This window comes from Cydia amplana, chromosome 10 (genome assembly GCF_948474715.1).
Source record: "Cydia amplana chromosome 10, ilCydAmpl1.1, whole genome shotgun sequence".
In the NCBI taxonomy this organism is placed as follows: domain Eukaryota; kingdom Metazoa; phylum Arthropoda; class Insecta; order Lepidoptera; family Tortricidae; genus Cydia; species Cydia amplana.
The window spans coordinates 6,424,872-6,452,334 of record NC_086078.1 but is presented as its reverse complement, the minus strand read 5'-3'; the positions used below and the strand labels follow the sequence as shown (position 1 = coordinate 6,452,334).

The following is a 27,463-nucleotide window of genomic DNA, read 5'->3' as shown; positions in this document are numbered from 1 at the left end:
ACGCTCCTCTGTGCCGCGTGGAGAATTGGAATAATACCAGTTTACTTGAGCATCTCATTAGGAAAACAATGTGAGACATAATTTTTATCTTTTGTTGTTTGCATAATTCCGCTTTTTGCATTTTTTAATAAACGTGGGAACATTAATTGAGGCCTACATAGTCTTATTCCTTTCTAGCGTTTTCTGACAAAGTAGGCAAGCGGTAACTTGGAACTATTTTTTATATTTATGTACCGTAAAAATAGACACGTATTTTACAGTACCTACAGTGATGATTTCAGTATTTGCTACACTTTTTATTAAAATTAGGTAGGTCTATAAATAGAGGCGGGAAATACTGCCTACGCTCTCTCTCTTTGATATACAGCCTATCTCTCTTTGAGAAACAGTAGACGGACAAGAAGCGGGATTGTTTTGTATTTATTTTACTTTTTGTTTATATTAATAAGATTTTTAATTATATACACACAAAACAGATTTTAAAAACCGGCCAAATACGAGTCGATTTTAAGGAAAATGAAATCAAATTAAATTGAGCCGAATCGGAACCTTCGGAGAACCTACTTACGAGTCCGTCCCACAATTATAATTAATAAACCCTTTTCAAACTTTCACGTAAAAAACTTATTTTCATTACACATTTGAATTGACGAATGAACTACAGTTTAGTGGTATGACTGGTATGAAATGAAACTTAATTAATTAATATGATTATATTTGCATTTAACCTAATACCCCGTATAGTAGGTAGGTAGGTACCTAGCCTACCCTTTGCGTTGGACGAAAAGATGTAATACCTAAGCCATAAATAACCATAAATAGGTAAGTAGTCATCCTATTCCCAGGGCATAAAGGCATCCTAAATCCAAAGACAACTTGACCTAATCCTCATTGTGGAACTATTAATTAATCAAGAGTCCGTTCTCGAGCGGCCACGTCCCGATGGACCAAGTTGCGCTTTTGTGGCTGTCCTAATGTTGTTTACATTGTTGTTAATTAAATGGGGACCGGAGGTGTAATTAGCTCCATTTTAGAGGATACCGAGAGGACAAAGGAAGGCGTATGCCGGATATTATTTATGTAGGCGCACTTGAAGGAACTTTAGGTTGTGACGTAGGAAAATGGTTGAATATGCGAGGGTTCGTGTGACTTGTGTTAATAGGTTTGGACATCTTGAAATACACTCGGGTGCAAAGAAATTGGACCACCCAGCATTTTTATCATTTTTTGTAAATGCATGAGGATGAACTCATCGCCGATATAACTCGCAAATGGGACCACGAACATGATCATCTAGGATTTCCTCACGTCTCGATGAGTAGTCAAACCGCCCGAATTCGGACTGGTACCTGGCCCTGTGATGAACACAATGTCCGTCTTCGCTTCTAGAGAAATTATAGCCCAAACTATGATCGACCCACCATCCTGCCACAATCATGTTCCTCGATGCATCATTGAGAGAACCGCTCTGTGGCGGATTTGTCCCAAGGTCCAGTAGGCCCGGGCCTAGACGGGAAGATAATAGGGGTGGCAGTAGAGCGGCATCGGCAGTTACTACAGGGCCTGGGGCCTAGGGCCGCTGGAACCCCCAGGCCTTCTGTAGACTTGTGCTCATCCGTCATTACCGAACATAGTAGGTATTGGGGTGAGTTTCGGGGCATTTGCAGCTCTATTGAGTCAACTCCTTCTCACTCAGTCGTCTTGTAACAGTCCATCGGCTGATAGAAACGTTCCAGGTCTCTAGGAGCTTTCGTGAAGCTGAACAGCATTCAGTCGACGATTTTGTAGCGTGAGAACAGCGATGAACAAATTGATTATTTTTGAGATCCGCGCCATCTGTACACGATGATTTAAACTATTTTCGAGACTTGGGAACTACAATCAAACAAATTAGCGCCCTCTAATGGCATAATACTGTATTAACGAAGCGCGATACTAGATGGCGCCATATAAACAAATGTAATTAAAAATCACGACAGCCAAGAAAGATGTTTGATTATGTATAAATAAAATAAACATAATATTATTATTTGTTTAAAGTTGGTTTGATTGCGTCTTTTATTTTATGAAAAATATTAAATAAAATTATTTGATCATTCTCATCAAGCTTTTGAACGGACTGTCGTTGATTTTTTGACAGTTGACATATATTTGACAGCATTTTGACAGATAGTACAAAGGCAATTTTGAGATTTGTTTGTGTGTAATAAATATTGTAAATTATGGAGAATATACAAGTAATTACCCAAGATTTTGTGAACGTGCATATCACGAAATCTGACGCCGAAACCGGAGTCCCAGTCGAGAGGCGTTTCAAAAAAGGAATAACAGTCTCAGAGTTTAAGGTTATAATGAGTCACCTACCGCTTAGATTCTTATAAGTTGCATTATAATGCTTAAAAAACACACATTCATTTAGAAATGGTTTATTTTTTTCATTAGAAATCTTTATATGAGACTCAAAATAATTGATTTTGAAAGACAGCCCTAAAGCAGAATCAAATTATAACAGGCTGCATAATCGGAAAAATGCAGTTCTTTTTTAGGCTCCTATGCTTGGCAAAAGCTTTCCTGCTTGATTAAATGATCCCTCAATTTCTAGATCAATAGATATTATGAGTAATTATGTCCCTATCCAGTTAATTTGAACAGTATAGTCTAACTAAACAAAGTAAAATTTAAAAAATAAAAAAATCATATGTAGTAATTTTATTAATTTCAGCTTACCATTAACAGACCCCCTCTTTTTTTAGACGAAGCTAGAACTCCTTACCGGAGGCAATCCTACCACAATGAAACTGAAGTTGTTTGACAGTAAAAACAATTATGTGTGCGACATAGACAACGACAATGCGCTGCTTGGGTCCTACCCGGTAGATGATGGAATGAGGATACATGTGGAGGACAAATTTGTTTTGCTCAGTGATGTTAGTTCATCGGATAGTGCTGAAAGGTATATTAATATTGATTTCTTAGCTTGTTGTGTCCTACTGCTTGGGAAATGCCTCTCTCTCTTCCAGGCATCTCTGTCTAAGCCAAAATTTGCTCTATGTATGTATGTATGTTGTGCTGTATGTAGAATGACAACCTAAAATTAAAATCTCAAGGTAGTATTTTGCCTGGAAAATTCAGAAATGAATGAATGAAAAACTTTATTTTCAGTCAACTATTGACCCATATATAAATTCCTTAAATCTACCATACATATTGTATTAGAACAAATTAAATTATTTTCAGAAAATATTAGAAAGGTTCCAGTTAGAAAGTTAACCATACTGTTCTACCTTATAGGTGGCCAGGGGGCGCCATAAGCCTTCAGTAAGAAGTGCATATAGTTGGAAAAATTCGACCTATGCCACTGTGGCCCAGTGGCCGAATGGCACAGGCACCTGCCGTGATAGCAGAGGACGCTGGTTCGATTCCAGCCTGGGGCACTGGAGGCCTGGGTCACTTTTTCTTAGTATATGACATTTATTTAAAGTTTACCATACATATTATTATAAAATACATCATAAAACTCGCAACCCCGCTGTGTCAGGGAGCCGGCCGCGGAACTGCCGGAACTTGACACTCTTCGGCCAAAACTCCTCCTTGGTGAAGATCGCTAGGTGTTCAGTCGGATCGCTCACCACAAGCAAATAAAATTCAGTGTTGAGATTCCATCTTTTATAGGGTACAATAAAATATTAGGTATAAGGAAAAAACTACTACCTACCTGCTCCTATGTTTTCTTTAAGCAATATTTTTATAACTAACTATGAGGCACACATTTTATAAATAAAGCCTATATTTCTTGTTATCATTTTAGATTTCGTTTGTCAGAAGAGGAGTATGAGAAGAAAGGAGACACGGTGCGCTCGTTCCTGCAGCGGAACAGGCTCGGCAAGTACAATGAGGAGGAGATGGCTAAAATGAAGGAGCAGCAGCAGCAGGAACTGGAGGAGGAAGCCAGGTATGCTGTCATTTTTTTACTGTTTCTGTATCCAAACACCAAATAGACCAAACATCAGGAAGAATGGAACAGTCTGACGGGTCTAAAGCATGCAAAGCTCTTCATGCAAGGAGTAGACTCCGGCTGGAGCAAAAAGCTTTGGAAACTTAGCAAAAGACAACTCCAAATCATAACGGGGGTGTTCACTGGTCATTACGGGGTCAAGGGAATTCTGACCAAGATGGGACATTCTGACAACACCGATTGTCGTATGTGTGGCGAAGAGGAAGAGACAGTGAAACACTTAATGTGTGAATGTCACGCCCTCGCCAGACAAAGAATGAAGGACTTTGGAGCAGGATATCTGGAACCAAAGGACTTTAAAACGCTACCCATGAGCTCCATCATCCGACACATGGATATGGTGGGAAAAGCTCTTGAGTAGCTGACGGATCTTCTCCAGGGGGTAATTGCACAAAAGATCCCTATGGGTCGAAGTGTATCCGTAAGGGCCCCCGAAAATAATAAGATAAGAGATAAGATACTGTTTCTGTATTTGTTTTTAGGGTTCCGTAGCCAAATGGCAAAAAACGGAACCCTTATAGATTCGTCATGTCTGTCTGTCTGTCCGTCTGTCTGTCCGTCCGTATATCACAGCCACTTTTCTCCGAAACTATAAGAACTATACTGTTGAAACTTGGTAAGTAGATGTATTCTGTGAACCGCATTAAGATTTTCACACAAAAATAGAAAAAAAACAATAAATTTTTGGGGTTCCCCATACTTCGAACTGAAACTCAAAAATTTTTTTTTTCATTAAACCCATACGTGTGGGGTATCTATGGATAGGTCTTCAAAAATGATATTGAGGTTTCTAATATCATTTTTTTCTAAACTGAATAGTTTGCGCGAGAGACACTTCCAAAGTGGTAAAATGTGTGTCCCCCCCCCCTGTAACTTCTAAAATAAGAGAATGATAAAACTAAAAAAAATATATGATGTACATTACCATGTAAACTTCCACCGAAAATTGGTTTGAACGAGATCTAGTAAGTAGTTTTTTTTTATACGTCATAAATCGCCTAAATACGGAACCCTTCATGGGCGAGTCCGACTCGCACTTGGCCGCTTTTTTTATATTCTGTCCTTTCAGCCAGGGGACAAAATTTGCAGTTGTTAGAGGAACTGTTGTACCATGTTCTACTAATTTTTCAAAGATGTCAACTGCCCAATATCAACCTTTGTGCATTCCAACAAGGTTTATGATTATGCGTCGCGTCACATTAATTTTAGTGCCATAACATTTAGCATTTTGGCAAACATGCATCACAGACGGAGCTTGGAAAGAATCAAATCATTGGAGTATGTCTGTCAAGTAAAACCAGTTTGACAGCACTGGCTTCCCTCAAATGCGGCTGACCCATTGGTAGTCCGTTTTGATATTGGGCAGCATATCACATGACACAATATTGTGGAAAGGACGAAAATGATGTTGTGATAGCTGTCTATCTGGTGATGTGTTTGGGGGTGAATAATAGAGCCTGCTGAAAAAATATATTCTTAGTGTCAAAAAGCCCTTACGCAATAGTAAATGCGAATTCATCTATCCTGACTAGAAGTGTCTAGAGAATATAAAATAGCACTATTTTGAATGTGATATCTAATATATTTCCAGGCTGGCAGCAGCGGTACTTGTAGGCGCGCGTTGCGAAGTGCGCGTGCCATCGCAGGGCGTACGGCGGGCGACAGTACGGTACAACGGGCCGCTAGAGGGCGCTAAAGGATTCTGGATCGGCGTGCAGTATGACGAGCCGAGAGGCAAGAATGACGGCGAGTGAGTACTTACAAAAAAACAAGCAACAACGGTTGCACTCCGGGAGTGCCGATAGAAGTGAAAACTCACCTCACTATGTTACCGATGCCCGGTAACACGATACATACGTTTAGAGGAGGTATTCTATTTATTTATTTATTATTATATTATTATCATTCTCAAATAAGATCACACTTTTTCATTGACATGTTTATTTACATACTGCCATGACAACGTCAAATTATTTGAACATAGGTACAGTCTTGAAAAGGAGTCCGCAACATAAATGTCAAATAACATTGAGTTTTTCTTTATTGATTTAAATGCCATTTAAATTATGAGTGGCCACCTTACGGGGCTTACGGTCACGTATCGCCTTACGCCCCTTATGGTCACGTGATCGCCTTACGCTGTCTCGAGTTTATCATTTTTTCCCCACCTCAAAAAGTGCCCAGCGCTGCTAAAGAAGTTTTCACTTCAAAAACATTTATTGATCAGAAATAATTTTACAACCAAAAACAATATCGGGTGGACACCAACTAGGCAAAGCCACTAGGCATATGACACAAAGTAGGTATACTACATATCTACTGGTTTCCACTGCCAATTTACTAATGCTAATTTTTATTATAAAAGTCCCATTTAAAGTCTATTTTTTTATTCGGTAGACTGAAATGACAGTTAATAGTATGAACATGAAATGCCATTTGATACTATTAACTGTCATTTCAGTCTACCGAATAAAAAAATAGACTTTAGTTGTAATAAATGTATTATTCATGTATTTATTTTATCATTCCAGGGTGAATGGCAAGCGGTACTTCACTTGCCCTCCTAAATACGGCGGTTTCGTCAAACCAGCATACGTCACAGTCGGCGACTTTCCCGAAGAGGCGTTTGATCTTGACGATGAGATATGAATATATGATCGCGATCACTCAAAACGCTCATTCATTTTATAAATTATACGTCAACCTCTGCATTCGTCAAAATTATCTTCACGATGTACAGTCTCGCCGTCTCGCCATCTGATATATCGGAGCTGTCGAGGCGCTCAAAAATATCTTAACACACTTAACGCCTTGACAGTAAAGGCGTGTTCAGATATTTGTGAGCACCTTGGCCGCTCCAATATATCTGATGGCAACTGTAGTAAGCTGCAAAAGTGCATAGGCACATTAGAAATTAATTTGTTCATAATGCAATTTTGCAGCTAGCTGTACAGTCAACAGCAAAAGTTGCTAATCATATTAGGCACTGAATAATTGCTCTCTTAACTTTAAAGTTCTGTGCGAAAAGTGCTTAGTTATTTATACTGCGAACTGTCCACTTATGTGATAGATTTGATGTTTTATTTCATGGTTGCATTTATTTTTCTTATACTTACAGCTTGCGGGCAAGTTAACTCACCACTCATAAGTTTGCAAGACGCAAATAGACTAATGGAGTGAGATTATTATTACATAGGGTACTAAAATTATAATTTTATAATATGTCTGAAGTGAAGTTGAGCGGACTTCGTGCATTTTTAGAATGTTTTACTCTATCCAACAAAATTAGATAGAACCCTCTCTATTTTATGTATAGAGGAAAGGACCATAGCTTGGTTGGATTACCTATATCATATCCAAGGCATGGTTAGTTTTTTAATAACTTAAACAAAAAAAAATAGTAGGTATTTTTACGTAGGTACCTTATAATTCTTTGGTTTACTTATAAAGAATTTTTACTTCGTTGTTAACAATCATGTTAAAAATCCATTCCACAAGGTCTACATATCTTTTAAATTAAAGTTGCTTAACATTAATTGTAAATTCGCTTTGTAATGTTTAATTTATGAAGCACTATTTTTAAAAATAAAAAGTACTAAAACAATGTTTTTAATTTCAATATCCCTTGATTCATTTACTTTTTACAAATGGCATTATAATGAAATTGATATTATATTTAGGCCATAATGAAAGTTTCTGGATCCTTAAAAACTACATAATTTTTAATATTACCGCTTTTCTAAAACTCTTTCTGACATCACGTACAAATAACGTACTTTACGACGGAATCAACCTGGCAAGTATTGGAGGTTGTATATGTGTATGAGCTGTCGAAGGTCATCGCGAAGATGATCTTGGGATAAAAAATGATCACACTAAGATATTAAAAATAAAAGAAAGTACTCGAAAAATCAATTTATTAAAACTTCCTCCTCTTAAGAATCTCCGGACGCCAGTTGATAGGATGTCTCCTCGGAGGCCGTGTCGTCCTCGCGGTATATCTTGATGCTCTTGTCGGCCTCGGCCGTGATGAGACGCGAGCCCGAGCGGTCGGAAGGCCATCGCGAAGATGGTCATGGGATACAAAAGTGATCACACTAAGATAGTAAAAATAAAACAAAGTACTTTAAAAATCAATTTATTAAAACTTCCTCCTCTTAAGAATCTCCGGACGCCAGTTGATAGGATGAGTCTCCTCCGAGGCCGTGTCATCCTCGCGGCCTCGCGATTTCTCTTGATGCTCTTGTCGGCCCCGGCCGTAATGAGACGCGAGCCCGAGCGGTCGAAGGCCATCGCGAAGATGGTCTTGGGATAAAAAATGATCACACTAAGATGTTAAAAATAAAAGAAAGTACTTTAAAAATCAATTTATTAAAACTTCCTCCTCTTAAGAATCTCCGGACGCCAGTTGATAGGATGAGTCTCCTCGGAGGCCGTGTCGTCCTCGCGGTATATCTTGATGCTCTTGTCGGCCTCGGCCGTGATGAGACGCGAGGCCGAGCGGTCGAAGGTCATCGCGAATATGCCCGCCTCGGAGTCCATGGAGCCGGGCTGGACTGCCGACTGGAGATGGTAAAAGGGTATTTTATTTCGGTCATAACATATACAGAATGGATTTTCTTTTTGGGTCAGTGAGGGCAGCTACCAGATCCCGTGCTGCTACGAGAAAACGGTCTTAGAAGACCTTCCCTCGATTTCAAATTAATGAAGATTGGCTTTTACAGATTTTGGAAAAAACATACAGGGTGCGAGAAAAAGGTAATTTTTGACAAACTTTTTTTTTGATGCCAATCAATAGGAATGGGCTATTGAGGATCAAAAGCTTGTATGGAATGGAACCAAAAAAAATTCCGGCTAGAGAAGCCACAAATCGAGGAAAACTTTTCCCATACAATTTGTATGAAAATGAAAACTTTTATTTTTCACATGCTATTTTTGTATGCCAATCGATTCCATTCCTATCCAGTATCAATAGTTTCTTTGGGGTCAACTTACGGTAATGTACTAAAAAGCCACAACTTAAAGAAAACTTTTTCCATACATTTACTATGGAGAAAACGTGAAATTTAATTCACATTTTACTATCTGGCCAATCCCCAATATCTGGCTAGTCCCGTAATTACACCCTTCCTATTTCCCTGACAAGCGGTCTCCAAGACATGACGTAGAGGTTATTTTAGGCGCGTTCAGGTACGTGCGAGATAGACTACCCGTCCCTCTTTTATTAAGATAGTTAGAAAAAGACGGGTAGACAGGGAGGACATGAGTAAGTGCAAGTTATCCGAGGACGATGTCATGGACAGGGCGAAGTGGAGAAGGTTAAGCAGGAAAGCTGATCCTACCACCATGTGGGATGAATAGCTAGGAAGAGAGAGAAAATAATAAAAGCGGCCAAGTGCGAGTCGGACTCGCCCATGAAGGGTTCCGTATTTAGGCGATTTATGACGAAAAAAAAAACTACTTACTAGATCTCGTTCAAACCAATTTTCGGTGGAAGTTTACATGGTAATGTACATCATATATTTTTTTTAGTATTATCATTCTTTTATTTTAGAAGTTACAGGGGGGGGGACACACATTTTACCACTTTGGAAGTGTCTCGCGCAAACTATTCAGTTTAGAAAAAAATGATATTAGAAACCTCAATATCAGTTTTGAAGACCTATCCATAGATACCCCACACGTATGGGTTTGATGAAAAAAAAATTTTTGAGTTTCAGTTCGAAGTATGGGGAACCCCAAAAATTTATTGTTTTTTTTTCTATTTTTGTGTGAAAATCTTAATGCAGTTCACAGAATACATCTACTTACCAAGTTTCAACAGTATAGTTCTTATAGTTTCGGAGAAAAGTGGCTGTGACATACGGACGGACAGACAGACGGACAGACGGACAGACAGACAGACATACAGACATGACGAATCTATAAGGGTTCCGTTTTTTGCCATTTGGCTACGGAACCCTAAAAACCGTCCAAGTGCGAGTCGGACTCGCGCACGGAGGGTTCCGCACCATCAACAAAAAATAGAGCAAAACAAGCAATAAAACGGTCACCCATCCAAGTACTGACCCCGCCCGACGTTGCTTAACTTCGGTCAAAAATCACGTTTGTTGTATGGGAGCCCCACTTAAATCTTTATTTTATTCTGTTTTTAGTGTTTGTTGTTATAGCGGCAACAGAAATACATCATCTGTGAAAATTTCAACTGCCTATCTATCACGGTTCGTGAGATACAGCCTGGTGACGGACGGACGGACGGACGGAGCCTTAGTAATAGGGTCCCGTTTTTACCCTTTGGGTACGGAACCCTAAAAAGACGGGTAGTCTATCTCGCCGCGAGATACTGTCGTGTCGTGTCGTGCGTGCGTGTGTCGTGTCGTGTCGTGTCGTGCTGGTCGCGATCCTAAGCAATGAGGGAACGAGAAAGAAGCAGTAAACAGACCTGCAACCGCTGGAAGTTGTACCCGGTGCGCCAGTCCCAGCAGTACATGGTGCCGTTGTCGCCGCCGCTGACTAGCACGCCCTCTGGGTTCACAGCCATGCAGTTCACGATGGCGTTGTGGCCGGATAGGTTCTGGATGAATTTTCCTGAAAAAAAAAGCGGCCAAGTGCGAGTCGGACTCGCCCATGAAGGGTTCCGTATTTAGGCGATTTATGACGTATAAAAAAAACTACTTACTAGATCTCGTTCAAACCAATTTTCGGTGGAAGTTTACATGGTAATGTACATCATATATTTTTTTTAGTTTTATCATTCTCTTATTTTAGAAGTTACAGGGGGGGGGGACACACATTCTACCACTTTGGAAGTGTCTCTTGCGCAAACTATTCAGTTTAGAAAAAAATGATATTAGAAACCTCAATATCATTTTTGAAGACCGAAGAGACAGACAGACAGACGGACAGACAGACAGACAGACAGACATGACGAATCTATAAGGGTTCCGTTTTTTGCCATTTGGCTACGGAACCCTAATTATTGAATAGGTTATTGAATTCTCATATTGCTATTTGTCCATATTAAACCGTCTTTCACCTGTTAGTGTTTTGATCCTTTCGCATTTTCTCAAAGGTTAGCTGGAAGAGATCCCTTTTAGGGATAAGTTCGCCTTTGTACATAACGTTTTATTTTTGTTTTGTTTTTGTTCGTTTCATGTAAACCTGTTTATGCGCAATAAAGTGACATACATACATACAATAGGTAATTAGTATCAGATAATTTGGTGAATGGAAGTATAATGTAAACGCTTTTAAAAGTCGACTATAATACATTTTTCTTTGCCCTTATTAGATACCTAACAGTTATTGAAATAAGCGTCTCAGTACATTTTCTTTCAGAGAAATGCTGGCCGAATAAGTCCTTAGTAATCGCTGGTCTTCAACAGAAGGACATGATGTCACGATCCTCAGTATTGACTTGAGGGACCGTTAACCTAGTGTCAAATTGTACTGGTAACCATGGTAACTCCAGGTTTAACCGGGTAACCCCGGGTTAGTGGAATGGTGCAAGTGGGCCAAATAGTTTTTGATCTTCCCACACTGCTGCATTTAAATTTATGATGATGTAAGTATAATTGTTTGTAAGGTTGTTTATATGTTTTAAAACTAAGCTTAAGTTGACTTTTTATTATTATTATTTAACAGGACCTTTATACGTTTGTATAATACAGTGAAACCTGGATAATTGCAATCTCAAGGGACCGGCAATTTTTTGTCAATTAACCAGGTTTTTCATTTAAGCAGGTCGTGCCAATTAACGAGGTTCAAAAAATCGCGTCAATTATAGAGGTTCTCATTAATAGAGGTTGCGTTCTGAGAAATTGCTTTTATGGAGGTTCAAATAACCATAACATACAAACAAATAACATATCGGTCCTATGGTCCGCTTAAGTTGACTTGTTTACAATTACCTTCTGGACACTTCCACTGTTTAATATTGTCTGGCGAAGCCGAAGCGAAGGTGTATAGAGTAGGGTGGATCACGATGGACCGCACAGATTTCTTGTGGTTGGTAAGTGTGCACAGAGATTTGCCTGCAGCCAAGTCCCAGAGACGGATCGTGGAGTCGTGCGAGCCTGTGATGATCTGAGACACAAGTTATACAAAGTTAAGTTAAGTTAGTTACAGTGCAGACAAATGACACAATATTAAAAATTCTAATAGGGAGTATTACTGCAATGTTTTGCCGCCAGAGTGCAGCACTAGTGACTTAAGTATACCATAGAGTAACTTATACATACTGTACCTTAAACTGTTTTTTGACAACTTTTCACAGACAATCAAATATGACATTGATACATCAAGGCGGTTTGATTACAAAGGGCCTACCGGGGAACGCGAAATCGAAACTCAGCTATAATGCCTCTTTATCGCTCGAATATGCAAGAGTGATAGAGAGGTTAGATAACAAAATGTCGACTCTCTCGTTTGCGGTAGACCCTTTGATTATTTACTTGTTGTTGATGTGGCGCCCCCTACGCAGACTTTCGCGTAATATTCCCTATTGACCGAAGCGTAGCGAAGGTCTACGTTTTGACTCGGGCATTTTGCTTTTGTATGTCCGGATGTTCTCCTCTACAGGTCGCAATTCTTAACCGATTTTCGTGAAATTTTGTGACCGAATTCTATGACTAACTAAAAATTTTTTGTCGATCCGGTTTTTGGAAATTTTTCAAAATGGCGGAGTTGTGATAGCTCCCGCCTAAACAAATAGTCGTATCGGTATCATAAGAGTTTTTTTCTTTTTGAGATATGTTTACAGATTAAATGGCCAAAAATTCAGAAAATTTGTATTTAGTTTTTACTTGAGAATGAGTAGCTAAATTTCGTCAGCTTTAGTAAGAACTATAATGGCGTATTTTGCAAACTTTCGCTTTTTTTGTTTGCATCGGCAGGTCCCTGATCCCATTCCCAGTAATTGTATACTGCTACATAACTTTTAGTATTTTTTTTTTATACTTAAATCTCGTATAGTTGTTTTTTATTTTATTTTTTATTTTGAAAAAATGAAAAATTTCGTATTTTTTATTTATCAAGCGCGGGTTAAGCGTATTCGTTTAATTTTTGTTTGTAGCTTTATGTAGTTTGTAATTTTTTGTTTATATTACATGAGTTAAGTGTCTTGAGAGAACGGAGGTCTTCTTATAAAACACCGATGAGGAGGTATTTACTTTATTTGATTTTACAATTACGAGTTTAATTCAATATAGTTTAGAAGCGCGAGGGTGTACCGGTACACCGAGCGATTCGGAGCTCACGTGTAGCCTGGTCGCTGGATGCGAACTAGATGAGGACTCGATGAGAACTCGATCAGAACTCGATGAGAACTCGATCAGAACTCGATGAGAACTGTCTTCCGCTGGTCGGGATGGCCGCTTATATTCATCCCGAAACCGTGGGGATGCGTTGTCTGGAGTCACGTAGGCCATGAGAAGTTTCTGGAGCGTTTATGCTGTCGCTGCCATTAAGATAATGAAGAGTCGATCCCGTGGGACCGGCATTAATTGACAACCGCCATAAAATAGGTGATGCATTACATGCGCCTGTACTTGTATCAAAGGGTGCGTTTGTTTATCCCATTAGGTGCGTCTGCATTCCTTCTATCGACGCTGAAGATAATCTTTAATGTCTTGCCGTCGGTGTGTTGCTGGAGGTCGGGGATACGTGGGAAGCGTTCCTTAACTCCTCCCCCCTTAAGAGAGAACTAAGGGTGTAACTTGTTACGCCCGTGTTCTCGATGCTGCTGCGGCGTTGGGTGCACTTGAGGTATATGGCGCACCCGATGAGGCACATAAATATGCTTATGCTCCACACGCTGGGTATCCAAATATGTTGATGTATGTTTGATTTGATTGTTGATTCTAATGGCTTCAGGTGTATTTGTAAATCTTCATCCGTATATTGGATCTTATCTGTTTTTTGTTCTAAGTGCATCTGTATCTGCTGGACTTCTTCTTTGAATAGATTGTTGGTTTTCGAGATCACTTTAGTATATAGGTTCGCCATCTGTAGTTCACAGCCGGGATTAAGGTGTAGTTTATATGGCCCTTGGATGACTTCGTAAAACGTTTCATTGCAATTGATGGTTACTCGTTGTGGTCCTCTTGAGTATAACAGGAAATTGCCGTCGTTTATTGTTGTGATAGCTTCCTCTTCTTCTAGTTTCGTCGTAAGGCACGTGTGATTGTTTTTGAGAAGCAGAGCTTGATGGATGCAGTCAGGTGTTTTATTGGAGTCCTTCCACCAAACGTGTTTGCAGACCATCATGGTTTTCTTAGCTTTGCATTGTTCAGCACTTGGGTAGGCGTACCATGAGTTTTTAATGAGGATTGAAGGTTTTTGGATTTCGAGGATTAGACCATCATGAGTCGGGAAAGGGATGAGGTTGTATGCATTACCACTTTTGGCTTTAATTTCCGCTATTTTTGCAACAAAGTGTATGACATTACTAACAGTGTAAACCATAATACGATCGACTTCTACATTGTTTGCCTCCTCAAAAATGTCTTTACAAGGTATTCCTGGCTTAGCTAATGTTATGCCTAACTCTAAGATATTAATTATATCTTCCATTAATATAAAAGTAGTTAAAATATCAATATTTGCCTTATTAGTAAAACTTACTTCGTACATAGTGTTTAAACGTTTTGTAATGCTTTTAAGCCTTAAGTCAACTTTGTTAATAGTTTCGTTTAAGTTGTTAAGTAATGTTTCTTGGTTATTTGTAAGGGTTTGAATATTGTTATTAATTTCTTTTAAATCATTCGCATCAAGGTTTCCAGCTATAAATTTAACAATTGTTCCAAGACCATCAATAAGGCCGCGTTTGGATCGACCAACGTTTTGGTTCATTAATCCTTTTAATCTTCCTAATAAATGGGTATAAAGACTGTTAATGTGGTAATTATCAGTTTGAACTCTATTAGACATTAATTTGTTAAGGATGTTAAGGATTTCGGTTAGATTACATCTTTTGGTTAGATATCTGTAGCCTTCTATTTCTGCAATTGGTCCTATTTTTTTGAGGTATATGCCATTGGGATTTTCTAACTTCTTGATTTGGTAGGGTTGACTACCCTGGACTTGGAGGAACCTGTAACAACAACAGGCCTCAATTTATTTGCTGCTCGTCGTTTACCTCGACTATCCAAATATATTTTTGGGGCTTTTGTGTCGCGAATGTAGGTTTTTCGGCGAGTACAAAATACGTTAGCTTGTTTATTAGTGGTTGGGAGTTTTTCGTGAGTTTCGACTATTGGGGCTGGTAATTCGGTATTCTTATTATATTCGTCTGTTCTTTTTATTTGAGCATCCCGTTTTATTTTGTATATATAATCGTAAACCGTTTTTAAATGTTCTCTATGTTTTTCCAATAGAGTATTTAACAACTGTGAATCATGGAGAAAGTTAAACAAAGGTTCCGTTTCGATATGTCCAAATAAGATTTCATGTGGAGTTAATTTTGTGTCTGATTGTATCGAGCTGTTGTATGCTATTAATGCGAGTTTCATTTTGTCATCGTGCGGTAGTTTATTTTTATATTGTTCACTAAGCAATCGACAATGTTCTCTCAACGTTGAGTGGAATCTTTCGACGATCCCGTGTGATGCTGGATTATAAGGCGTAGTGAAATTAATCTTAATGTGATATAAATTAACTAATTCCTTAAGTAGTGCGAATTCTTTTCCTGCGTCAGTCGTTATTTCTGCAGGGACACCATAGTGTGCAAAGTAAGAAAGAAGTTTTGACATAACTGTTGAGCTATTTTTATCTTTTAATCTTTTAACTACTGCGAAACGAGAGAATCCGTCTACTATAGATAAGTAAAGCTTGCCTTCAATATCAACAACATCGCAAAAAATATGATTAAGTGGTCGCAAAGCTATTGGTGGCAATAACATTGGTGGACGCATTGGATGCCGTTCGTATTTGCCTGCCTTACAAATAGAGCAGTTATTAATATATTCGCGGATATCGGACATAATATTTTTCCACCAATATTTCCTACTAATATGCATTAAAGTTTCGGTAATACCGCGATGATTCGTTTTTCCTTCGTGATAACTTTTTATGATATCGATTTGCTTTTCCTTTTCAACTACGGTTTCCACTATTTCAGTACAACGAGTTATACGAATTTGAGGATTAGGTTCTTTAGTGAGGATCTTTACCATTTCTTGATATAATTCATCTACGTAAAAGAAAGCGTAATAGTGAATACCTGGTTTTAAATACTCGCGTGCAAGTTTCCTGAGTGCTTCTCCTGGTCGTTTAGATGTATACAGGCTAACTTCTATGATTTCGTTACCGTCTTCCTTTCGCACGTTTATATTATCTAATTTATTGTGTAGTTTAAAATAAATTTGATGTGGCTTTTTATTTATGACATCATTCATAATAGGAATTCCCTGGTGTATGTTGTCATCTTGTGAGTGCTGTGTTTGGATTTCTTCGCGGTTATCATTGTAGTTAATTTGTTCATCCATGTCGCTACCGTTCTGAGCTAATATTGATTCATTATCGTTAAAATTAATTTTTACCCGTGACAAAGCATCTGCGTTCGAGTTAATAGAGCCTTGTTTGTATTTTATTTCGAAGTCGAATTCAGCTAGTCGAAGTCTCCACCTAGTTAACCTAGAATTGGGGTCTTTTAAAGACATTAACCAAGTTAAAGGTTTATGATCGGTGTAAATGATGAACTTACGACCATATAAGTACGGTCTAAAGTGTTTGCAAGCCCAAACTATCGCAAGTAGCTCTTTTTCAGTTGTAGAATATTTAGATTCTGTATCAGATAAAGTTCTAGATGCATAAGCGATTGGTTTTTCGACATTGTCTTCTTTCTGAGACAAAACCGCTCCTAACGCTATGTCACTAGCGTCTGTGGTAACAATAAATTGTTGATCAAAATCTGGATACTTTAAAATAGGTTCGTTGGTAATTAATTCTTTTAGCTTCTGTACTGACTTTAAAAACTCATCATCTATTATAATCTTGGCGCGTTTTTTTAAGCATTTAGTCAATGGTTTTGTTATTTGAGCATAGTTATTAATGAATCTCCTATAATAGCCTGTCAATCCCAAAAAGGATCGTATTTCTTTTTCGGTTTTTGGTACTGGGAAATTAACTATGTCTTGTACTTTGCGTTGGTTAGGTGTTAGACCGTTAGGTGTTAACTCGTGTCCTAAGTACTCTACATGTTTTTGAAGAAACTCAGATTTATCTGGTTGTATTTTTAAATTATGTTGTCGCAAGCGTTCAAATACTTTTCGTAATTTTTGTATGTGCTCGTCCAACGAAGTTGAGTAAATGATTATATCGTCTAGATATACGAGGCATGTATTATATAAGAGGTCGCGTAATATTAAGTCCATTAATCGTTGAAATGTAGCCGGAGCGTTTTTTAAACCAAAAGGCATGCGTAAAAATTCCCAATGTCCGTGATTAGTTGAAAACGCAGTTTTTTCGATATCTTCCTCGTGCATTTCTATCTGATGGTACCCACTCGCGAGGTCTAGCGTAGTGAAGTACTGAGCTCTACCTAATTTATCCAATATTTCCTCTATATTTGGCAGAGGATATTTATCTTCGATTGTCTTTGCATTTAATTGCCTATAGTCTATGACCATGCGCCATTTAACCTTACCGGATGCGTCAGGTTTTTTAGGTACAATGTGAACAGGACAACTCCAAGGGGAATTAGACTCACGAATAATGCCATTTTTAAGTAACTCGTTAACTTGTTTGTCTATTTCCTCTTGTTGTTTTGGTGGTTTCCTGTAATTGCGCACATAAATGGGTGTATCATCTGTCAAACGTAATTTATGTTTAACTGTATGGGTAAAGGTAAGTGGCTCTTGACCCGTATGAAACACGTCTTTAAATTCGTGTACTAACTTGGTAATTTTAGCTTTTTCTTCCATATTCATGTGATCCGTTCGAATCGTTAATTTGCTAGCTTCCGTTTTGTTTATTTTAACATTGTCTAATACTTCCGATACAGATTTTAATCCATTCGGTATTGGTTGTAAGAAATTATCAAAATTATTTTTGAATTTTTGGGGCCTAGGACTTAGGTTTGTGACACCTAATCTATATTTGCCATCTATCACTGACACTAATGCACAATTAATGAGGACGGTGTTTGTCCCGATTTCAGGGATAAAGTATTCGCCGTCCGGTTTGTTAGATACACATGTAATTAGATTATCCGAGAGCGGATCGATTTTTGAGATTTTCTCCGGATAGTCTATGCTAATTGGAATTATTTTGTTTGGCATGATAAGTTCACACTTTTTTGGATGAATTATTGCGTTAAGCTTTAAAATCAGGTCCCATCCTATCATTCCCGCATATTTGGGGTCAAAGTCATAGATCAAAAATTCATGTTCTATGTCTTCGCCTAACGGGTATAATTTTAAATTAATAGCTCCTCGATGTTTTGTTTTACTATGAGCAGTCGTAATTGTAAACTCTTTATCGATAACTTTATTATTAAAATTCCTATTAGACTTCAATATTGATGATCCAATAAGGCACCTATTACTACCAGAATCTATTAAGATTTTTCCTCCCCATTCATCTATAGTGATATATGGGAGATGATCTTTATCTAAATAATTTAATTTTACGTCAATTCGTTTTGTGGTCCTGTTTCTTGAAAAAAATCATCGCCATCATACGTGTTGGGGTCATAATTATGTTCGTAATTACCATTATGTTCATTGGTATTTATTTGTGTATTAAAAACTTCTACCGGTCGCGGTCTTGGCGGACGATTTACAGGTCGCCTACTAGTCGCGGTTCTCATTGAAATATCACTATCTAAATGGTCAGTTAATCTTTGAGGTTGGTGTTTTGGCGGGTATGTTTGTCGCCATTGTTCCGGAGTTGGTCGCGGTTGGTTGGCCCAATGCATTTGATTGTTGTTGTTATTTAACTGCAGATTAGGATAAGATATTTGTGCGAATTGGTTAGATTGGTGTTGATTTACGCGGTTTTGATTGAAATTCGGTTTTAGTATAGTATGTTGATTATAGTTTTTATTATTATAGTTAAATCTTGGATTAGATTTAAATGATTTTTCTTGTTTTCTCTGGAAGTACTCGGGGTGGACTTCTAACTCGTGTTTTAATTGATTATACGCGTCATCAAAAGTGGTGTGTTGCGCGGAACGGATTAATCGATCAGTCGCGATATCCAAGTGTTTACATAATTGGTCGATGCAAACGTTCTCCAAAATGGCTGTTGCTTGCGGTGAATCCGCTTTATTTTTCGCTGCGTACAAAAGTTCTTTTATTTTATCAGCAAATCCTAGAGCACTTTCGTTAGGGAACCGTTTAATGCGAGTGATTTCAGAAAGAATTTGTTCTATACTTCTAGTGTCACCAAATTTAGACCTTAAGGAATTTACAATTTCTTCTACCGTGTTGTTTGGCATGTGAGCAATTGCTTTAATTGCTTCCCCGCGTAACTTGCTTTTTAATATAATTGGAAACAGGGCCCTTGCGTCAGCGTCTGCTGCTCTAGCTAACATAGTAACTTGATTTAAAAAGAAATCTAAAGTTTGTCTATCACCTTCATATTTGGGCAAATATTTTTCGATCGTAGTATGATTCAGAGCCATTTTGATATAAAATTAATTAAATCCTATCAAATATGAAATACAGAATGGAACTCTTCTTTTTTTTTTTTTTTTAAGAAAAAAAAATGGTGGAAATGCGTACAAAATAATTAGGAAAATGAAAGGAAAATATAGGAAAACTCACAGGGTAGCCGCCAGTGCGATGAGTACTGTGGTCTTCATAAGGCAGTGGTCGAATCTCTTCAGGTTGAAACCTTCCAGTTCGCGCCGACGATGTGTAGCCGCTGCTCGCTGGGAGACTCGCCCGTCGCTGTCACCAGTTAAGTGTCTTGAGAGAACGGAGGTCTTCTTATAAAACACCGATGAGGAGGTATTTACTTTATTTGATTTTACAATTACGAGTTTAATTCAATATAGTTTAGAAGCGCGAGGGTGTACCGGTACACCGAGCGATTCGGAGCTCACGTGTAGCCTGGTCGCTGGATGCGAACTAGATGAGGACTCGATGAGAACTCGATCAGAACTCGATGAGAACTCGATCAGAACTCGATGAGAACTGTCTTCCGCTGGTCGGGATGGCCGCTTATATTCATCCCGAAACCGTGGGGATGCGTTGTCTGGAGTCACGTAGGCCATGAGAAGTTTCTGGAGCGTTTATGCTGTCGCTGCCATTAAGATAATGAAGAGTCGATCCCGTGGGACCGGCATTAATTGACAACCGCCATAAAATAGGTGATGCATTACATGCGCCTGTACTTGTATCAAAGGGTGCGTTTGTTTATCCCATTAGGTGCGTCTGCATTCCTTCTATCGACGCTGAAGATAATCTTTAATGTCTTGCCGTCGGTGTGTTGCTGGAGGTCGGGGATACGTGGGAAGCGTTCCTTAACTCATGTACTATACCTATATTTTAATAAATATTTTTGCCATACATTTATTCAGTTTTAAGCTCTGCTCGCGAGGTCTACAGCTCACAGAGCCACTAGTGAATACCATTTCAAAATAAATCAGGCAGAATTAATTCTGCTCCCTTTATTTTTGTACTGGTTTTCGCACCGTTGATATCATTGAATAACTTAAAATCGACTGTTGTATTCCTAATATTGATAGATTTTAAACAGGTATTTGAATTTATTTACAGCCATAGCCAATCTAAATAGGTACATATTAAAAAAGAAAGTATGATGAAAACAGTTTAATGTCACTAACCTGTGGTTCACCTGCCTGGCACTGTAGTGACGCAATGGTGTCTGTGTGTCCTGTGAGGGTGTGGACATTAGCCTGTCAACACAGAAATAGGATTCAATTAAGGTTTAGAATTGCTACTTTCTGCTAGGAATGATGTTGGCATTTTTTGGCGTTGACACGGGATGGTTCCAAGCAATTATCTATTAACAGTGAGTCTCCAACATGTAAAGTTAGAACTGTTTAGATGACAACGGTTTCACTCACATGAATTTTTAGTCGCTATTGGCGACATGTTTCGGGCCCTTCGGTGGTCCTTCCTCAGGCTCGAGTGCTCATGGCGACTGGAACTCATGCACATGTCGCCAATAGCGACTAAAAATATGTCTCACGAAAGTTTAATATCGATGTTCGTTACAACAATTACCGAATTACGTAGGTTCATAGGTTATTATGGCATGTTGTCGTCAGCCATTAAAATCCCTCAACTCCCACCAAGGCGCCTTTCCTCTAGTCTCTGCCACCGACGTCCCCACATTAATATGAAGCACCTAGAGTTGCCTAGAGTTTTTACACATTTTCGTTATTGATGAACCACAAAAAAAAAGGATAATGACCTTAGTGCGCATGTCCCACACTCGGGCGGTTGCGTCGCGTCCCGCCGTCACCAGCACGTCGATACTGGGGTGCAGGGCCAGTGTGTACACCGCCGACAGGTGCCCGTGGTAGTGCCGGATCACCTGCAAATTCGTCAAGTTACTCGTAATGCAGTCGAGACTAGAGTATGGCTAATGAAAGTTGAGCCTGAGATTTATTTAAAACTTTATATGGCAACTTTTTTTCCTATCAAATAAGCTGTCAGTTTCAAGCTGTCATTTAATTTCATAGTAATTTTATTGCCAGGTGCGGTTTTTATTGAAATTCCCGCGTTATCTCAGGCTCAACTTTCATTAGCCAGACCCTATAGTATCTGGGGGCAGCATAGACTAGGAATCCTCTAGACGGAGTTTAGACCAATTATTTCATAAAACCGATGCTGCCAAAAATACTGGGGTGCGGGGGACGAGGTGAGCGAGTCCCGTGCCGTGATTGGTCCGTTCAAAGACACGGACGTCACACAAAGACACTTTGACTCGAAAATGGAGTAAAACTAACGTATATTTGTGGCAGAGGGGGGAGCGCTACTATGCTCAAGGATGTCTTGTCTGTGGGGGGCAGTAAGATGACAATCGTACATAAACGCCCAACAGATGCTACCAAAAAGTCACGTACCTATTTCCATAGACGTTTTCTATGAACGATTGTCATTTTGGCTAGGCCATTTTAAATGCTTCCAAATCTGGAGAATAGTTCGCTACCGGGAAATTATGGCGAAAAAAATATTAGTTGAAAGTATAGTAAACCTAGCCAAATTCAATCAGAGGCTTATTAATCAAAAATCATTATTAGTATTGTACTGGTTTATAAAGTACAGTCAGCCAGAATAATTTCAGGAAGGATATATCCAACGAATTTGATGAAATTTTCGGTAATGAGGATTACGAATATGTAATACTCGGCCTAGTTACCAGTAAAACACAGAAAACACTGCAGTAAATTAAATAACGTGTATACATAATTTGTTACCTTATTATATTCTAAGTCCCAACATTTAACTTGTCTGTCTTCACCACAGCTGAACAAATATGGATGTCTTGACGAAACTTCCATACCTGAAATTTAAAAATTAACATTATTAAGTCATTCCTTTGTTGACGTCTATAGTTTTTGAAGTGAAAACTTCTTTAGCGGCGCTGTGCACGTTTTGTGATGGGGAATAAATGTTAAACTCGCGAGAGGTGTCACGTGACCGTAAGACGTAAGACAGACACGTGACCTGATCAAAAAACTGTTACTTCAATGTCATTGAGTTTTTCTTTATTGATTTAAATGCCATCTAGTGAGTTTCGCTCTAACTGGTATTAATATAACTCGAGTACTAACACTGATGTGCTCAGGGGTTTCAAATAATGCGACTAAATAACGCTAGATGGCGTTAACCTCAATTATACATAGTGCTGCAGACATTTTGCAATAGTGATTGAGTTTTCACTTCTGCCAGCACTCCCAGAGTGCAACCCGTTGTTTTTTTCTGAACATGAATTGAATTAAATGAATACATACACTTTTTTTGTTTATATCTTAACAACACTGGGCCCCGTACATTATACCAAATTATACGGTATGGTAACATAGGTAACTAAATTGTCAAGTGTTTGACCATCCAGTGGCCAGAAAACATATGGCGCTGTACAGTTCCATCTACTTCAATCAATCAATGTAAAAACTGCTACTTTTTGCCACTTGACACTTTACTGGCGTCGCATTCATCTGTCTAAACTGTTCTTACCTCTAACTGTACTGACGTGTCCAGTGAGTGACACCTTAAGTTTACCACTGGCTAGATCCCAAATCTTGATAACACGATCTGCGGCACCTGAAACATGGAATGGAATTTGCAAATCCAGAAATACTCCCTAAGCAAAACACAATAAACTAAATTAGTCAGACAACCCTGACAAAAGGTAGGTAATTTAATGTTGTGCCTGGTCTTGGGATAAATGTTTTAATCACTATTATAAATAGCTACTTAACTTAATTGTTAGTCCCTAGTTTGTGAAGGTGGTGGTCCTGGGATTGATTCTCAGGAAGAAAATTAAATTGTGTAATCAATAAGAGCATTATATTATTTGTTCCTGAACTTCCTGAAATATTGGATGTTTTTAAGATAAAGATAAGAATAAAAGATAGTTTATTCAAGTAGGCATATTACAATGCGCTTATGAATAAAGCTACACTGGCTCCATTTGGCGGCTTTTGACATTCTTAAGAATTTATTCTTAATACAAGATTATAATTTAAGTAAATACTTAAAGTAAAATAGACATTTGCTTATGACAAAGCCATCAGAATACCTGAAAGTTAAATTACCTGTAGCAAACCACTCGTTCCCCGGCTCCACAGCAACACACCGCACCCAGCCAAGATGGCCCGATATGACTCTGAACAGTTTCCACGGAGCGTGCCACTTGGGCTTGGGCATGGTGGGTGGTTTCCGGGGCGCGATAGCAGTGGATGTGGGCGCGGGGGAGGGTGCAGGCCCAGTGAACGGTAGCATGGCGCCGTCGGAGCCTAGAGCCGCTGATTCTGCCATTTCTGTTGGAAACAATAACATATGGTTAAGAAATAAGACTGGATACTTTTTAATTATCAAGAATGGCCAAGTCAATATTCTACATACATGTTTAATGGTCAATTTTATCATTATGATCTTACCACAAAGTAAAGGCAATGTGCAACAGTTTTGCTCAAGGTTTTCATGCCATCTACTTAAAAATTATTTTTGTCATGCAAATGGACAATCCCTCCCTCTCGCGCATGAGAGGAGGCCTGTGCCCAGCAGTGGGACGTTATATAGGCTCAAATTATTAGTATTATTAAATGGATAAGGGTGGTTCAACTTTTTTTTCTCAAGACAGAACAAAATCGAACGCTTGACATGTGAATGATACCTACCTAATGAATACTGACCTTAATAGCAATGTAAATTATAATAATATTTAATTGACTCTTAGTTTATTTGAATTTTGTATTTTTGCTATTTATTTAAGTTTTAGTGTATTTTGAATTGTACTGTATGTATTTTAGGTATAAGGAAATTGTATACCGTAAACCGGTCGATTGTGACACTCACCAATCTAATAATATTGTAATATCTGTAAACTGACATGCACAATCTGACAATAAATGATTACTTACTTACTTACTAACTATTTCTTGTTGTTATTCTGTCCGGTCAGCCAAGAGATATTAGTAACATAGTTTGTTAGAAGACATTGTACACCACCTTCTTCTGACACGCTTGGTAGACGACCCTCAATGGAAAGGGTTTATAAGTATCACAAAAAAGCGTGTTTGGTGATTTTGAATGCCTAAAAATCAGGTTTTAAAGAGTGACCCAGGAGAACGTAACTATGGCAACGAGTGACAAGAAAAAGTTGATTCACCCATAATCATCAGCTCACAAAATAATAATTATTGCAGAAGATAAAAAATATTGTAAACTTAAATAGTATCTACAATCTATACCAGCCTTTATTTCATAATCTAACAGTGTCATTATACCTACTACCCATGCTGCTCTGTAATGTTGTCATACCTGTATCATGTGGTGTCTCCGGCCGGCTCATCACTTCCTGCTGCTTGACTGCTTGAGCCTTCTGCACGGCCGCCATTACTTGCCCGTAGCTGTCTCTGGCCTTCACTGACTTTAGGATCTTCTCACTGCAACATTTAGAACAGTTAACATTGTCAATAAAACAACATCACGCGTTGGACACACGTCTGTAAGTGATATCTATGATTGTAAATTAATAAATAAAAAATAAAACATTTTACCAAATTACAATAGTGCAAATGTTGTCATATTGTTATTGTATTGTTTTTAACAATTCAACTAATGATGATAAGGTTCTCTAAAGTCATTTTTTTTATTTGGTAGACTAAAATGACATTCTTAGTATGAACATCATGTGTCATTTCATACTATGAAATGTCATTTTAGTCTACCGAATAAAAAAATAGACTTTAGTCATCAAGAATATCGATTCAAGGAACTTTACTAATGCAAGGAAAGAACCATAACATAGTCAACAGTATAAATATGATGTAAATTTATAGAAATTGGTAATTCAATAGAAATCCAATCTACGAGTAAAAATTTATAAGAACGTTATTTTATTACCAGCATTTAGTTCTCCGCCAAGTCTGTACTTCAGCTAGTAAATCCTTCAAACTTTACAGTATAAATTGTTCACACCTAATTAATGAAATGTATACTATAGTTACAAAAATATTACAGCAGGAGTTGAAACTTGAGAACATACAGTTAAAGGAAAACGTTCGCATGTTCTTTTTTACTAAAACTTTCTCGTAGGATTATCGAAGTTTGCGCTCAAACATATTCCAAAATATAACCTACAATGGTTTAACCATCGTCAAAAATCTTTGATACGCGAACTAATACAGTACTTTCTGAATATAATTATGAGTTCTATACTCACGCTTTCTCATCAATCGGCGGCAACATTCCCTGGTTAGCCAGGAACATATCGTGAGACCTCTTTAACGATCTGAACACCAAAGTGTGAACAGAGTGCTTTATCACGTCGTCAGCCATTTTATTACGTTAAACTTTTAAACCACTTAAACTGTAATGTTTCAATATTTACTAGTTTCTTATTAAGCTACAGACCTAGTCATAATAATTTATTATTAAAATAATAATTCCGTATATGCCCTAGCAGGCATACGGCGTCGCGTCGCGTCAATTTTGAGCTGTCAGTTTGACTTGACTGACAGCTGACAGCTAATAGCTAAACATGACAGCAACTTTTCGTTCAGGAATGTATACTTGGTCAACCAGATCTTGACAGTAGAAAAAGGCGGCAAATTTGAAAAATGTAGGTGCAAAGGGATATAGAAATATCGTCTCATAGAAAATTTGAATTTAACGCCTTTTTTTACTGACAAGATTTGGTTGACCAGCTATATTTGTTTGTGGTTGCAGTTGGGTCGGAGTCCCATGGAGTTGGCACCAAAGAGTAGTATAATATATACTTACTTTACTCTTTGAATATATATATGACTAAAGTCCGTCAACCAAATCTTGTCAGTAGTAAAAGGCGGCAAATTTGAAAAATCGCGGGTTAGCAACACTGTGTTCGAATAATTCCAAAATGCGTGTCATCTGTGTTTTATCTGTGGAATGTGGATCGTGAACGACAGCCGTCACCTTATTTGTTTTCATTTGGTTTTCATTCTGAATCGTTTCTGTTTCAAGAGATATTTCTGCTGTCACCATTAAATACCAATACATTAAATAAGAATAAGCAAAGCTAAGGGGCCTACAATGTACAATCATGCTCGTTGATGGTAAACATTACTAAAAATTGAGGTTATGACAAGTACATACTGGAAGAACTCTTTCGAACTTTTAAGATTATGTTCAGTTTTTTTGTTTTAGGGTTAAAAGGCATAAATAAAATTAAAACGTTTGCCTAAATCTATCCAACAAGACCATAAATTGTGTCCTGGAAACCGTCTATAGGCCCACATGTCTAATATTTTCAGCAATCAGTTGTGACTATTTACAAAGATGCAATAATACTACAGAGTATTATGCTTGGTTGAAGTGACCCGGTAACATTGGTAACTTCATTATATTTTTTCAATTAATGACCTGAATTATAGTGTAAGCTAAAGTGACCCTTATCTTATTTACCTTTAAATTAAATAAACACCCAAATATCAGTTGTTTTATTTTTAATATGTAATCCTATTGTACAATATATACCAATCAAAAAAATTACACAGGTATGTCATATTCATCCAGAAGAGTACACTAATTTACATTAACAAGTGGCATATTATATTGTAAATAACAAATATATGCACTATACATTTTGATATGATTTTATTTTAGTAAACATAGAAGACATAGATAGGGAACAAAGAGAATATAAGCACTACGATAGGCAGTTGTTTTTGATATCTTCAAATTTGTTCATCATTTTGATTAACATTGTTTTAACATCGCTTTTAAATTGTCCGTCCATGTTTCAAATTTTTTCAATAAACCG

General features: G+C 38.0%; 2 protein-coding genes across 2 annotated transcripts; one reads left to right on the top strand and one right to left on the bottom strand.

Moving 5' to 3' along the window:
- The first annotated feature begins 2,158 nt into the window (after positions 1-2,158).
- LOC134651421 (tubulin-folding cofactor B) lies at positions 2,159-6,742 on the top strand. The gene is made up of 5 exons (XM_063506525.1): positions 2,159-2,345; positions 2,754-2,953; positions 3,809-3,952; positions 5,607-5,765; positions 6,547-6,742. The coding sequence occupies exons 1-5, from the start codon at positions 2,223-2,225 to the stop codon at positions 6,662-6,664; spliced, it is 744 nt and encodes a 247-aa protein (XP_063362595.1). The 5' UTR covers positions 2,159-2,222; the 3' UTR covers positions 6,665-6,742.
- Positions 6,743-8,358: 1,616 nt separating this feature from the next.
- On the bottom strand, positions 8,359-26,139 carry LOC134651372 (pleiotropic regulator 1). The gene is made up of 10 exons (XM_063506460.1): positions 25,886-26,139; positions 24,982-25,106; positions 23,754-23,978; positions 23,173-23,259; positions 22,410-22,495; positions 21,401-21,523; positions 20,808-20,879; positions 11,926-12,100; positions 10,458-10,603; positions 8,359-8,578 (listed from the first exon to the last, which is right to left on the bottom strand). The coding sequence occupies exons 1-10, from the start codon at positions 25,999-26,001 to the stop codon at positions 8,387-8,389; spliced, it is 1,347 nt and encodes a 448-aa protein (XP_063362530.1). The 5' UTR covers positions 26,002-26,139; the 3' UTR covers positions 8,359-8,386.
- Between the last annotated feature and the right edge of the window lie 1,324 nt (positions 26,140-27,463).